Raw genomic sequence first — 15,733 nt, 5'->3', positions numbered from 1 at the left:
CATAGCCAGAAACCTCCTACGTGATGTCACTGACCAGGTGAACTCTTCCAGTTCTTACAATCAGAGCACCCCTCTGACTTTTGCTTTGCTCTATTTGCTTTCATAGATTTTGTGGTTGATCTTGCCAAGTAAATTCGAAGTCCAGGACATTTGGGAAAATGGGAGAGTTTCAGATCCGTTCGAGTTCAAAACTGCTATCTTATGCACTCAGTGCATGAAGAAACAGCCTCTTGCCTGTCGGAGGAGGGAGCAGGGGGGTTAAGTCACCTGAACGCTAGCTGAAGACGTTATTGTTCATGCATGGGTCTGTAGCAGCAGCGACCTGTTAATCAGCCTTTGCTGCTGTCAGCCAGCCGAAACAAAGCAGCCCCCCCACCCCCGCCACACTACAGCACAGGCCTGCTACTGCAGAGAACCCACTGTATCTTTACAGTCTTAGTAAATATGCATTGAATGCTTCAAGAAATATGAATATAAACCTGATTGTTGTCCTTTCCTCAGGATGAGTTGCTTGTGAGGGATGACAAGTATTAGAAACTTGAGTGGCACTAGAGGTAGATTTAAGGAGGGATATGGAGAAGAATGCACCTACATTGGAAACATAGCTAAGGGATTTGATGAAAAGTAACTATAATAAAGCTATAACTAATAATAAAACTATAATAAATAGGTAAGTTTTAAGCATGGTGAGTACTTAGTATATCAGGGAAAAGATGTATGATGTACAAGATTTTTATTATGTTGAAGTATAGATAGGTGGAGATGGATGTGGTTCTGCTCCAATATTTTACCTTTGTTTTTTCCAATGTTTAGAACAGAGATGATATGAAATAGTAGTATTACTCGGCTTTTTTTTTTGTTGTTTAATCCCTTTCTTGTGTTAAACTCACTTTTATTTGGACCTTTGGTCAGCTCATACTCAGGAACTCCTCATAAAGAAGTTTATGTGAGATATCCCCACAATATATTTGATTAGTTTGGGGATGGAGGACGTTTTTCACAGAAGTTGGCTTCATGCCTAGATTCAATTCCTTATAATCCTGCATTCTGCTGAAATACATAGTGTGATTGTGAAACTCTTTGATTAATTTTTATTTTTAAAAGACAATATTGTACATGCATAAAACTCATAATACATGTATAAAATTTGATCTCTCATACTTGAGTAATTGAAAGCTATACTTTATAGATGAGCAAGAACAGGGATTGCTATCTTCAGCCTTTTCTGTGAGACTAAGTGAAATAGGATTGATTGTATGTTACCAAAAAACAATTCTTTCTTATGATCACCATGAGAATTCTTGCATCATTACCACTATTAAATCAATAGAATATTACTTAACACCTTAATTTCATTGGTGTATAATTGATGGATAGCAATGTGAACAAATCTCATTTATAAATCAGTGTCCCAAGTGTGATTGACATCTGCTGTTGAAGCCTGCTTGTGTCCTCAGTCACACTGTCTTGCACTCTCTTTTTTCCTTTTCCCATTTCCCCACCTCCCAATCTGCGCAACTCCCCAATCCTGGACTAACTCGTTACACATGTACTCCCCAATCTGTGGCCTGAACAATGTCTTGAACCATATATTCTATTTTGCGAATACTGTGGAAATTTTTATTTATGTGTTCAATGTGAATATTAGAAGTGAGAATTCTCAATGTTTTCAAATTATTATGATGAACCATTTCTAATACCACTTTAGCAACAAGTAGAAAATTGTGTGGCTATGAATAGAATGGGGAAATGAGAGGTAAAGTAAAATCATCGTACTGGAGAAAAATCAAATTTGAAAAGTCAACAGTTTTATTGTCTAGACGTGGGTGAGATTTCTGAATAGATATGATTTCAGTCGCAGTACATCAAGTGCTTATAAACCATTTGAAATAAGATAGTAATCAAACATCTATCAAATAATTGTGCCCTATTTTAGATTTAGTTTAATTTGACAACTGTTGCAAAATGAACATATTCCATGTGATGCTCGAGATTACTGTAATTTGTGCTCCCTCTCAATAATTTTGACTTGTATTCACAATACCAAGGCATTATCCATAAGTGCACCAGAGTCTCTGAACAGAGAACATAGAATACTACAGCACAAACAGGCCCTTCGACCCACGAGTTGCGCCAATCACATCAACACCTACCAATCCATAGACCTATCTATAACCCCCAATCCCATTAAATCCCATATACTCATCCAGAAGTCTTTTAAAAGACCCCAGCGAGTTCGCCTCCACCACCACTGACGGCAGCCGATTCCATTCACTCACCACCCTCTGAGTGAAAAACTTACCCCTAACGTCACTTCTGTACTTGCCTCCCCGCACCTTAAATCTGTGTCCTCTCGTAGCGACCATTTCAACCCAGGAAAATAGCCTCTGAGAATCCACCCTATCTATTCCTCTCAACATTTTATAAACCTCTATCAGGTCGCCTCTCAACCTTCGTCTCTCCAGGGAGAAGAGTCCCAGCTCCCTCAACCTATCTTCATAAGGCATGCCTCCCAATCCAGGCAACATCCTTGTAAATCTCCTCTGTACCCTTTCAATAGCTTCTACGTCCTTCCTATAGTGAGGCGACCAGAACTGCGCACAGTACTCTAAGTGAGGCCTGACAAGGGTCTTATAAAGTTGCAGCATTACCTCCCGATTCCTAAACTCAATCCGTCGATTAATGAAGGCCAGTACACCATACGCCTTCTTGACCACATCCTCCACCAGCGAGGCCGATTTAAGAGTCCTGTGGACCTGGACCCCAAGATCCTCCTGCTCTTCAACACTGCTAAGACTCCTGCCCTTGATAGTGTACTCGTTCATCCCATTGGTCCTGCCAAAATGGACCACTACACATTTATCCGCATTGAAGTCCATCTGCCAAGTCTCCGCCCAGTCCTGCATCCTATTTATGTCCTGCTGCAACTTCTGACATCCTTCCAGACTATCCACAACACCACCGACCTTCGTGTCATCGGCGAACTTACTAACCCATCCCTCCACTTCCTCATCTAGGTCATTTATGAAAATGACAAACAGCAAGGGTCCTAGAACAGATCCCTGGGGCACTCCACTGGTGACTGACCTTCATGCAGAAAAAGACCCATCCACAACACTCTCTGCCTTCTGCGGGCAAGCCAGTTCTGGATCCACAAGGCCAAAGCCCCTTGGATCCCATGCCCTCTCACCTTCTCAAGAAGTCTTGCGTGGGGGACCTTATCAAACGCCTTGCTGAAGTCCATGTACACCACATCCACTGCTCTTCCTTCGTCAATGTGTTCAGTCACATTTTCGAAGAACTCAACTAGGCTCGTAAGGCACGACCTGCCCTTGACAAAACCATGCTGACTATTTCTGATCATGTCAAACCTCTCCAAATGCTCGTAAATCTTGTCCCTCAGAAGCCTCTCCATCAGCTTACCAACCACTGAGGTCAGACTCACCGGTCGGTAATTTCCCGGGCTATCTCTGTTCCCTTTCTTGAAAATAGGAACCACATCTGAAATGTATGCACATTATGAACAATATAGCATACTGCTAAACTAACAGTTTCCCTTTTCCCTTGATATTATGCATGGATTCATGTAAGTCTTGTTCTCCTGTCCACACTAAAGACCAGCAAAAAAAACCAATATTCAGGTTAAGCCAGTGATATTTATTTACATTCGGCTAAATGTACGGGGGCAGGAAAGTAAAACAAACAATGCTTTAAACTGTAGTTTTTGTGTTTTGTTGACTGACCTTCAAACAAAACAATACATGGAAAAGGAGCTCCCATGAAGGAGCCTTCACAATCATGTTCATCATCATCGTCATCATCACAATTCATCATAGTGAACTGAAATCTTCACAAAAATCTCCTAGGTATATAGAGTTTCCTTGGACTTAGTACCAGGTTTCAACATTTTAAAAGTTATTTCTCAATAATCTGATAATGAAGAAAATGATTTTCTATTAATCTTGTGGCCTTCCAACCATGGAAAACCAACGTGACATGAAGACCTTTTAACTGCTTGCTGCAACTGCATATTTGCTTTCAGTGATTAGTGAATAAAGGCACCCAGGTTCCTTTGTATTTCATCATTTTCCCAATCTATTACCATTTAAATAATACTCTGCCATTCAGTTTTTCATACCTAAGTGGATAACTTCACACTTATCCACATTATACTGAAAAATGAAACTAAAGGGGAAAAGTTGCTGGGGATTTGGTTGTCAGCGCTGACGTGATACGAAAACACTTTCGAATTCTTTGGGAACATATTACCTCCTGTACGCATCTAGATTTTAAAGAGATCCCACTTCCTGTGGCTACGAAAGTGCTGAGTCTATTATGTGACCAACCAACATTAATGTAATAGGCTTTGCACTTTCACAGCCACAGAAAGTGGGATCTCGCTAAAATCAAAGCAAACTCTGGAGTGATTCATTCAATTCACTTTCTATTCTGTGAATGCATCACAAATGATGAATAATTGTGCACCATATTGTTAGATTTTTTTTTGTTTTACAGGTGCCTGATCAAACCTAATCTGGCAAACTAAGATCTGCAACTTTTTTTTGTGCACAGTGAGGTTGTATAATATGAATCATAAATAATGGTTGTTTTTTCAACATAGCATCAGCAAAGAGAGTATAGTGGATGTGGAAGGTATTGTAAGGAAGGTGGACCAGAAAATAGAGAGCTGTTCCCAAAGAGATGTGGAGCTACACATCGAAAAAGTAAGTCTTCCCATTTAAGTTGGAAAATATGAGCTAAAGGTGGAACAGAATCTAATGGAGTAGTAAATACAATTGTGTTTGCGGGAAATTACAGTCATATTGATTTTTCAGCTGTGTATTAAGAAACTCATTTTGCAAACTGGTTTTCTGAAACCATGAATTATTGCATTGAGTTTGTGTCCATTGCACTTTATAAATATAAAGTTTTAACACACATTTTAAAGACGTGGTTTAATTAGATTGCTTTACACAGAGCCAGTGATCCCAGTTGATTTTCCGTGATATTTAAAATAAAAACATCACAGCTATTTGATTTTGACAATATGCAATTAGTGGCCAACATGCCTATTTACTATGCAAATTCAATTTCAGTTGTATTTGAGGAAATGTTTATAAATGGAAACTGTGTTCCTACAGTTATTTTAGTACTCACTGTTGTTTTGTTGTTATTATCTTACTATTTATGCCATAATTTGTTTTCAGATCTATGTTATCAGTGCAGCTGAACCACGCCTGCCTCTGCAGCTAGAAGATGCAATGCGTCCTGAAGCAGGTGATGAGGTAAATAGTATAATCCTGATTTTATTGAGCATTCCAATTTAGCACACATTAAATTTCACGTGATTCTCCAAACTTAGTTTTCCCCTTCCTTTGTCCGGTTTAGACACTATTATAGAATCCCTACAGGGCAGAAGGAGGCCATTTGGTCCATCGAGTCTGCACTGACAACAATCTCACCCAGGCCTTATGCCTGTGATCCCATTTATTTACCCTGCTAATCCTCTGACACCAAGGGACAATTTAATATGGCCAATGCACCACTTTAGACTGGGAGGAAACTGGGACATCCAGAGGAAACCCATGCAGACTCCACACAGACAGTGATCCGAGGCCAGAATTGAACCCAGGTCCCTGGTGCTATGAGGCAACAGTGCTAATCACTATGCCACCTTGCCACCCTAGATGCTGCTTGGTTAAAAGCTACCAAATAATTTCTTTGTGGTTGATTGTTACTTGGCACTTCAAAACATATTTGAACTCGATTATCTTCTGCACAGACAAGATTTGGATTAAATCATAGAGGTATAAGTGTCACTGATGTTGAAATCATGGAAAGATGGGGTTGATATCACCTTCGCTTGATAGACAAATGACTATTTACTGATCTAAATTTCAGATACATTTTTTTAAAATTCTCTTTATACCCATAGTCGTCGTTCATGATCTGGTTGGGCATTGATGTCACGAGAGCTTTGAAGCATACTTCTTTCCAGTGCCAACTAATGTGACTGTTCGGATACCCCCCCCCCCCCCCCCGCAACTTAAATAGCCTTACCGCATCCAATTTGACTTCCACTTTGTAACGTTCATCCATTGGTCATATCCCAACGTGTATCATTTCGCTAACCAGACTGACAGTTGATTGGTAAATTCATTGCAGTTAAATAAACTACTGAGTGGTGCAGTGAAATTCACCAGTATTAGGCCTGGATATTTGGAGCGCTACTATGTTGGGTGTAATACTGAATGATGTGGCCACCACTTGTTAATGAATTAAGAATGTTAACAATTGAAAAATGCTCCAATGCAATCCTACTTACAAACCAAATTGTTTGTATCTATCTAGATGATCCCTTTCTGTTCTAAGCATTTACAGGCATACTCTAACTTCCCAGGTACTTCATTTTAATAGAATTAGATGTCATATTTGATACTACACACATGAAAGACTTGATGTATTCAGTACCCTTGTGAGGAGCAAACACTACATTTCTAATAATCAATCTAATAATTATTCTCGGCATTGGACAAGAGTGCACTCCAAGTAAAATTTTGTTCTGTTCCAAACGACCTGAGACAAGAAGCGTTCCATCCTCTTTTCCCATTAGCAGGAAATGCAACATGTCAGATCTGATGCTGGTCCTGAGACGGGATTAATTGAGGTCAGCCAGCGAACATCTGGATTAGTGGAGCTGCGATTATTCTGTAAATTAGTGTAAAGCAATATTCAAGTGGTACTGAATTAAAAATTTAATTAGATATCTTGTAATGAAAAGGATTTTGTTTCTCTCCCATACCATAACCCAATCTTTGCAGCATAGAATCTTGTTGACATGAGCCCGTGGCTTTATATCAGCTGAAGATGTATGAGATTCCATGTCTGCCTAAAATGTCAAATCTCCTTGTGGCAGCTCTGCAGAAGTGAACACTATAATTTCTCCTTAATTGGGGAAGAAACCTTTAATGGGGAAAGCTCTTCACACAATACATTGCATTAATCCATGTGTTTGTTTCTTATTTTTATTTTATAATCTACAAATGTAAACATACATTAACTTGATTGAAAATGACAGCAGTTAGTTTCTTTCATTGTGTATAGTATTTGAAACATTAATTATTATCTAAATAGTAACTATTTCTTAATCATTGAGCATAAGTCCATGAAAGAAGCTACAGGTAACTATTATGTTGGAAACCCACAGATGATATCCTTTTTATGAACCATAGAATACTGAACTTAATTCATAATTCTGAATTGTGAACTCCAGTCATGATTTATGAGCATCATTACTGACCTAGTGACATTGGAGGTCATCATAGAAGATTGAATTGCAATAGTACACCAATATTATAAACAATGCTTCTCAGTGAGAGTTTGATGGATGAAAATTAGCTTGAGCTCCAGCTGAAATGTATTAATGTAAAACTATTGTGATTTGTAAGTTATTTTTAAATATATATTGATTACAAAACATGGAAATGCCCTGTGCCTAGAAATAATGAAAATAAATAATGTTGCTGTCTGTAAATGATCAAAAGGTGGTATACTTTTAAGATGTTATTCTGCTGTTTTTGACAGCTTCATGACATGATGTATTAGAGGGCAAAAATAAAATCCTTTGGGACAACATGTCTGACAGGGTGCAGGTGTCTGAAGTGGGGGAACGCGATTAAAAGCAGCTGGTTACAGCCTTGTGAGGCCAACAACAAAAAAACTAAAAATAGTGTTTCATTGCAGGTTATGTTGGAGTTGTACATTTTTAACATATCAGTGCAGCGTGTTGTTCTCCTAGGGGTAGCCGCTTCCTCCCATTGTGGTTCCGCGGCCGTCATTGTTATCCTTTTTATGCACCTCAAGATAACAGATCAGGTTTACTGATTGTAACATTAATGATAACTCATTCATTTATGGATAACTATTAGTAGCTTACTATTGGAAAGCCTAAGCCAATATCTTCCAATGTAATTTAGCCAATTATCACAAGCCTGTTTTTCACATTTTTTGTATTGGCTGACTTATTGGTTTCGGACAAGCACTTGGGATTTTGAAAGAGGAAGAAGCAGACAAATGCCCTACAATTTACAGTTTCTGCTTAGAGTATGCCCATCCACGAACATACCAATAGGCTGTTAGTATTAAAATTTACAAACAAGATTCAGTAACTAATTATTTAACCTCATGATCATATTCTTATAAATTATACTTTTCATATCTAGGAAGGAAGGGCGACTGTCAACCAAGATACAAGGCTCGATAATAGAATAATTGACCTAAGGGTAAGCTAAATTATATATAGCATTCTGACATTGGATCATTGTTGATATGAAACATTAACTTTTTCTCTCCCCTGATCTATTTCTTCCATTCTCAATTCTTATTTTAGATTTCCACCATCTGTAGTACTATGCTGTTGTCTTTTATAAATAGTTTAACATTCCTTGTATCATAGGCTGGTAACAGTAACCATGGGTATTCTTCACTAACATATTAATGTTGAATTGCCTACCTTAACTAAGTTGACTGTCAGATTTCTTTTCTATCACTACCTTGATCTTGTAATTAAGTTGAACTTATTTCACTAGTGCTGTAACAAAATGCCCAGAGTTTATAAATTTCACACTTAGAAAGTTACCAGCATTATTATCAGTTGTCCACATATTTATTTGGATGTTTTACTGTATCTAAAATTCTCAGTTTGTGCCTACTTTACCTAGTCAATCCTGAAACAAACCAGTCTGCTTAACTGGTAACTAATGTATTTGATGTAGAGTCGTTCCATATCATTACCAATATCATCACTGAATTGATGAATTTTATTGAACACTTAACTTGATAGCATGTTTATAAATAAATAGCCCTGGTTAGCTGACTACTATTTAGGGGAAAAAGAGTAATTGGGCCTTAAGTATGGTGGACTGAATTTGTGTATTTAATGGCAACCATTTCACACTTGCAGATTCCTGTATAAATTTCAAATACTTACTGTTTGGAATCTGATTTTTGCCTTTTAGTTTTCCTGGAACTCAATATAGTATTCAAGGAATCAAGGCATTGGCAAGGTAGTTGTAGCAGTTATATTCTTCCCAGACAGTATGGGCCAATTGTTTGGCCTCCTGATCACTAGAGACCAGACGTGTGTCTGACGATGCATGTCGGGACCCTATGGAAGTCCTGACACGCGGACCCAAATGGGAATTGCCTGGAAACTTCTGATGGACAGTTCCCTGGGACTCTCCATGAATGTCTCCCGACTTTTGACCCTCCATTCCCTGGGCTTCGTTTCCCCAGCCTCTGAATTAGTCTCCCCTCCACTTCTGGCTGCTGCCTATCTCGCTCCCCTATCTGATCACCTTCACTCTCACCCTGACTCTGCCACTGCCTGAGTTTTGCTTTTCAGTGCACTGGCTGCTTGTAAACTGACTCGTCCAACTGCATTCAATTGGACAAGCTGGAAGGACAGCATTTTCAAATTTAAAATAGCTGAACCCTTGGATGAGTCTCTCAGAACCCCTATCTTCTGTGAGATACTTTATCAAAATTCCATATGTTCTGTAGTCTCTGCAGGAGCTCACCTTCAAAATAATTCTGCTAAATTTGCCAGATGCAACTAACTTTTAATAAATCTGCGTTGAGTGTTTTTCATTATCCTGTGCTTCTCCAAATGTCGAATTATTTTATCTCAAATTCACTGTTCTAACAATTTGCCCACAACTGATACTGGATGAAAAGGTCAATAGACACCTTGATTATTATTCTTCTTCCTTCCTGAAAGGTGTGATGATTGCTACCCATGAGTGCCTCATTATAACTTGCATGTTCTGAGACCACTGTAAAATTGTGGTCAGTATTTTTGCACTTTCCTCTCTGACCTTCTTCAACAGCCTGGCATGCACACCATAAGTGCAGTATCCACAATCTGTTGTATTAATTCTTTCAGAGCCACTTCCTTTTCAGTGATACTGTTCCATATTTTATCTTACACCCCTACCCCCCCCATTATCATTGAGTAGCCCTATCTCTATTTTAACGACATGTTTCCTTCTGAAATACCCAGAAACGTCCTTATTATCCTCTTTTATAATTGCTTTTAACTTTATTAATCTTCACACTGCACTTCTCCTATTCAGTTTTCTTTAGCACTGTCTACCTTGGTGTTATTAAATTTTGATTTTTAGCTATTCATGGCATTCTATCCATTGTACTGCTTTTTTGCCTAATAGGAATTTGTTTGCTGACATCACTACCCAGTTAATTTGGAACCAAACCCTCCCTACCTAAAGTTTACTGTTTTTCAAAAATAAATGAAAGGGGGAAGGGCAGACTAAAAGACAGTTCACATGAATAAATATTTAACAATTTTTATATTTAACTATGACTTGAGTAAATCAAAATATATTATGGATATATATAAGTAGAATTGATTGTACCAGGACCATATGACATTTTGGTGTTTATTTGTTCTGATATTTGTTGAATAGTGAAATTGTTTGTTGTCATTAACTCAGTGACAGTTGGGGTTTGTGTGGTTACAAAAGGAAACCATGCATATGAACTGTGTACATCAGTGATTAGATATGTGAATCTTTCATGTTTCTTATCAAAGTATTTAAATATATTACATTTAATACAGTTATATTTTTCATTTAGACACCTCTCATTAAGTCAGCAGCTAATGTTCTACATATGGTGCAGGTGATGAGACAAAACATGACATGTCTTTAGACACCTTGGGAAATCTGTGAGCGCAGCCAAGTTTTTGTCACCCGAATGGGCGGGAAGGGAAACTGTGGCTGACTCGAACTATTCTAGGGTCACAAATCAAACTAGAAAGCACCTCAAGCAAAATACCACTGTCTGCCTGAACCTCTGGTTGAAAATACGTATTAGTGTGCATATCTGATGAGAGATGGCGGATCGTGGGGATTTGCGGGGGGAAAGAATTATCAATTTTGCAAAGCATTTCTCAGACTACAGTTTTAGTTGGAGCTGAGCTTTTTTAAAGAGCTTTTTAATGTCGCTCCATGTATTCTACCCTTCTTTAATAGGCAGAAACTGTTATGTTAATATACCAACAACTTTAGATTTTTAAAAATTCCAACAAATTTTAGACTATCAGATTGCAAGCTTACAGGTAAAATATTGCATTGACTAATGTACTAAAACTCTTCTGATAAAATATTTTGTCATTGTTAAATTGACTCTATTGAAAATAAACTTGCTTATTAATCTCAATGTAGCTTTATTTTTAAACCTCACCAGTAATTAATACAATTAGCACCCATATAACAAACTTACCTCCTGGAATGACTTTATTGCAGACAATGACCAGTCAATCCATCTTTCGTCTGCAAGCTGGAGTATGCCAACTGTTCCGAGAAACACTAATCAAAAAAGAGTTTGTTGAAATCCAGACTCCCAAAATTATTTCAGGTACATAAACTTTTATTTTTCTTCCTTGATCTGACTACAAATGTCTCAGTTGCATTTGTTGTGTAATACGAAGTTTAGAACGTGGTACACTGTAAAGATATAAGGATAAAGCTAAACTACAAACAGTCACGGCAGCACAGGACACGGGTTCAATTCCTGGCTTCGGTCACTGTCTATGCAGAGTTTGCACATTCTCTGTGTCTGCGTGGGATTCCTCTGGGTGCTAGATTTTCTCTCGGTGTACCCAAACAGGTGCCGGAGTGTAGCGACTAGGGAATTTTCAATAACTTATACACATCTCTTTTACCTGTGCTGAACCCTCTCTCCACTCACATTGTCTGTACCTTTACTTGATTGCCTGTAAAGACTTGCATTCCAACCATTATTTTGTAAATTTGAGTCTGTGTTTTTATGTGCCCTGTTTGTGAACAGAACTCCCTCTCACCTGATGAAGGGGCAGCGCACTGAAACCCAGTGGCTTGTACTACAAAATAATCCTGTTGGACTTTAACCTGGTGTTGTGAGACTTCTTACTGTTTACCCCAGTCCAGTGCCGGCATTTCCACATCATGCCTATTTAATACACAGCTTAATGACCTGTGGCAGCCTTCCATCTTATAAGATGATGGTTTATTTTGTGGTGATCACCTCTCTGTTAAGCTAGTGTGGCTCAGGAGGCTCACTCTGGATGACAGTGTCTGCCTCATTGGCTGCGGAGGAAGACTGTGGGCTAAGAATTGCACAATCTGCTGGCCTCTTTTCTCTGGCTCACTTCTTGGCTAGCTGAGCTTTTTGTTTCTGCTCCCCTCTTCCAATGTTCATCCAAACAATCAGCCTCCAGAGGTCACAACCATCGGCATTGTTACAGGTTGTCAGCGTCAAGATTTGCCATTTTCGTATCTGACTTGCAGGTGTCCCTGAAATGGAAATATGGACGCCCAGAAGATTGTGACCCAGTAGCTAAGCTTCCTCGGTGAAAATGCTTTCTGTAGAGCATAATTTAAAGTAGAGTTGCAGGCATCTTTCTCAACTGTTTATTGCCGTCAGTAATGGATTCCTTGCCTTTGTTTCCAATGGAGCTCTTATCTTTGCCCATGGACTTTGCCTTGTTGCCATTTTGATCTGTTCATGCATGCCTCTGACAGGTCCTGACAAGATATGTGGATATTCTAGCAGAGTTTTAACTGGTAGTCAGTGGCACACCACTGATCAGACTGTTGAACTTTACTTCAAGCAGCTCTTAGTGCATTCAGAGTTTTCTCGCTCAGGTCTCTCTTGTAACTTGTGAGAGCGGACTCCTTGGTTTTCATGGCAGGTTCCATTACGTTGATGTTAACCTCAAGCTAGTGAGCATTTTTCCACAGCATACATTGAAGGTATTGTTACTGGTGTCTTGAAGTATATTCCATTTTGGTTCTGCACTGTGTGAGAATGCCAGGAAAGCCGGTTCAATCAAATCCTAGAACTGTTTTTATCTGGGAGGCAGAATGGCTAATGTTGATACAAGGATGGCATTTCTACTTTAGGTAAAAAAGCTTCAAGGGTTGTGTCCGTACCCTAGGGAATGATCTGTACCACAGTCAATGCTGTGGTAACTGTGTGTTGAGAATGCTGTTCAGAGAGTTGCGTCTGGTGATGATCAGTTCCAGCTGGTGCTACTTACCTGACCTTGGATGTTTCTTGTAGCATGGTTTGCTCTGAAAGAACTTGTTAGTTATACGAAGTTTGTGGTAACAGCAAAGCTAATGTAGTCTCTGTTCTCATTTACCTTGTAAGAAATCTCACAACACCAGGTTAAAGTCCAACAAGTTTATTTGATAGTAAACCCACTAGCTTTTGGGATTTTTTAGTGGGTTTTAATTAAAAAATCCCAAAAGCTAGTGGGTTTACTATCAAATAAACTTGTTGGACTTCAACCTGGTGTTGTGAGACTTCTTACTGTGTTTACCCCAATCCAACGCTGGCATCTCCACCTCATTTACCTTTCCCAGGCCATGATGTCCAAGGCTTAGAGCTGCGCTTCATGGTCCACATCTATTCTTGAAATCCCTCTCTGGATAAAAATGTTCTGACTTGGGGATTCTGCTGAAAGCAGTCACCTTCCTAAAGGACCTGCCTCTGTAGTGGACCACAGCATTTTTGCCTCAGTATTCATGAGGTTAACTGGGTCTGAGATGAGAAGCAGATGGAAAGTGCATGTCCTGAATTATTTCTGCAGAGTGCTGTTGCTGAGAGTGGTGAGTCCTTTACAGCAAAGCCTGCACTTTGCTCATGTATTTCTCCTGAGCTCTTCCGCTGCCAGACAAATGGTGTGATGTTTTTCTTTGTGTTCCACTCCCAATTAGCCTGGTCTCTTGTAGCAATGCAATGTGCAACCTATCAAGTTCCATTCTGATCACAGCTGTCTTGAGCATTCCGTTGATTGGCTACAATTCATCCATCAGTCCCATGCACATAGTCCTGATGTTCCAGCTTACCAATCGAAGAGTTGACAATTTTATTTTTGTTACTTTCATTTGTTTACTTGCTGCGATAGATTCTGTCCAAATATTATCTCCAGATGCTGACCTCCAGGCTACTGTTGAAGCATATGTATTGTGGGTCGTGACTTACAAGCATGATGGTTGCTCTGCATTGAGACATTCAGTAGCACCTGTTGTATGTGCCAATTAAATTAAGTTCATGACGGTGGTATCCCATGTTGTGTTAAATGCTCTGCAGCAAAACTAGTGTCCTCTCCAAGACACAAGCCTGGCTAAATTTATGGACATCCTGGACTTAAGAAATGTTAGAATTCCCCTCTAAAACTCTCCCATTGAGTACAAAGGAATACAAAGTGATATGCTTGACACCAGCTTGCTGGCAGGAGTTTTCCACCTTTAGGCTCCACCACAGAGCTTGTTGACAGGGTTTGCTCCCATAGCCTTCAGCTGTCTCCCTCAATAGCCACAAGGCCATGGGACTGTTTGCCCATAATTGGGAGATTGGTTCGTGAATGTCAGGGCTTGTCTGCAAGTAAATTGGCCTACATTCTGTGTCAAAGTGGGCCAAACCTCAGCAGAGCTCCTCTGAAGCTTTAGCCTGAGTGACCCAGCTTCCGTATGTCATCATAATGAACCACAACTGAGGGTATGCTATGGAGAGGCTTGCAGGGCGCTTCTCAGTAGCTCTCTTTTTCACATTCCTGATAGCCATTGGTGTGGGCTGAAATGAGAAGCAGAAAGGATGCTAACTTTCTTCATCTACACACTAGTCATGTCACATTGATTTGTTGCACACACACATGCAAATTTTGATACACATTTGAAAGCTGTGCTGATAGAACATTGTTATGGAACTTGAACACCATGCAGAAATGCACTTTTCTTGTATTAGCTCTAGTCAGCTTGCAACACTAACCATTTTCAGCTCCTTGCAAAAATTATCAGGATCATTAACTCATATTAGTAGGCTTTTAACCTGTCTCTATATCTAGTACAACTTTCACAACAGTCTTGATCTGAAATTGCATTTACTGGCATTACATATCTGAAGAGTTTGAAAAAGTTGTTAAATTTGCAAAATTGAAACTGGCATTTGAAAAGAAAAGTTTATGTAATTTTTAAGTTATCTTGCGGTGAGGAAATGAGAAATTGCAAATAGTTGTGTGAAAAGTAATGTGCAAAAATTTACGATTGGATTTTCAAAAGTTTTATTTATTAGCATCACAAGGCCATGGGACGATTTGCCCATAACTGGGAATTATGAAGCTACTGCGAAAATCCCCTAGTCCACCATACTCCAGCACCTGTTTGGGTACACTGAGGGACAATTTAGCATGGCCAATGCACCTAACCAGCATGTCTTTCGGACTGCGGGAGGAAACTGAAGCACCCGGAGGAAACCCACTCAGATACAGGGAGAACTTGCAGACTCCACACAGACAGTGACCCAAGCTGGGAATAGAACCCGGGTCCCTGGCGCTGTGAAGCAGCAGCACTAACTGCTGTGCTTCCGGATTAACATACACTTTAAGAAACAAAGCACAGATTTTCACTGTCGATTTTGTGACTGGGGTAAATTTGGGTTATTTGCTGCCAGTGACTGATTTGTGACGCGGAGAACATAATGAGATGATAAAATATTTGTATCTCTGTCCTTTGTTTTTTGTTTATGGGTTAGAATTGCTGATAAGGCTGAGGGAGTTGGTAAATTTAGTTGGCTGGACAGCTGGTTTGTGATGCAGATTAAATTCCTGTACTGGCTGAGGCTTTTGATGAAGGCTCAACCTTGCAACTCGCCTGAGGTGTGGTGATCC

At 39.4% G+C, this 15,733-nt stretch overlaps 1 protein-coding gene across 1 annotated transcript in view; it reads left to right on the top strand.

The window, feature by feature from the left end:
- Positions 1-15,733, top strand: part of dars1 (aspartyl-tRNA synthetase 1) — a 54,687-nt gene that overhangs the window by 21,170 nt on the left and 17,784 nt on the right. The window contains exons 7-10 of the mRNA XM_080199362.1: positions 4,622-4,724; positions 5,208-5,285; positions 8,223-8,282; positions 11,325-11,436. Coding sequence (XP_080055488.1) covers positions 4,622-4,724; positions 5,208-5,285; positions 8,223-8,282; positions 11,325-11,436 — 353 coding nt within the window. The remainder of the gene's footprint in view (positions 1-4,621; positions 4,725-5,207; positions 5,286-8,222; positions 8,283-11,324; positions 11,437-15,733) is intronic.

This window comes from Carcharhinus amblyrhynchos, chromosome 11 (assembly GCF_965287045.1).
Source record: "Carcharhinus amblyrhynchos chromosome 11, sCarAmb.v2.hapA, whole genome shotgun sequence".
Lineage (NCBI taxonomy): Eukaryota > Metazoa > Chordata > Chondrichthyes > Carcharhiniformes > Carcharhinidae > Carcharhinus > Carcharhinus amblyrhynchos.
This window is presented reverse-complemented; position numbering and strand designations above follow the sequence as displayed.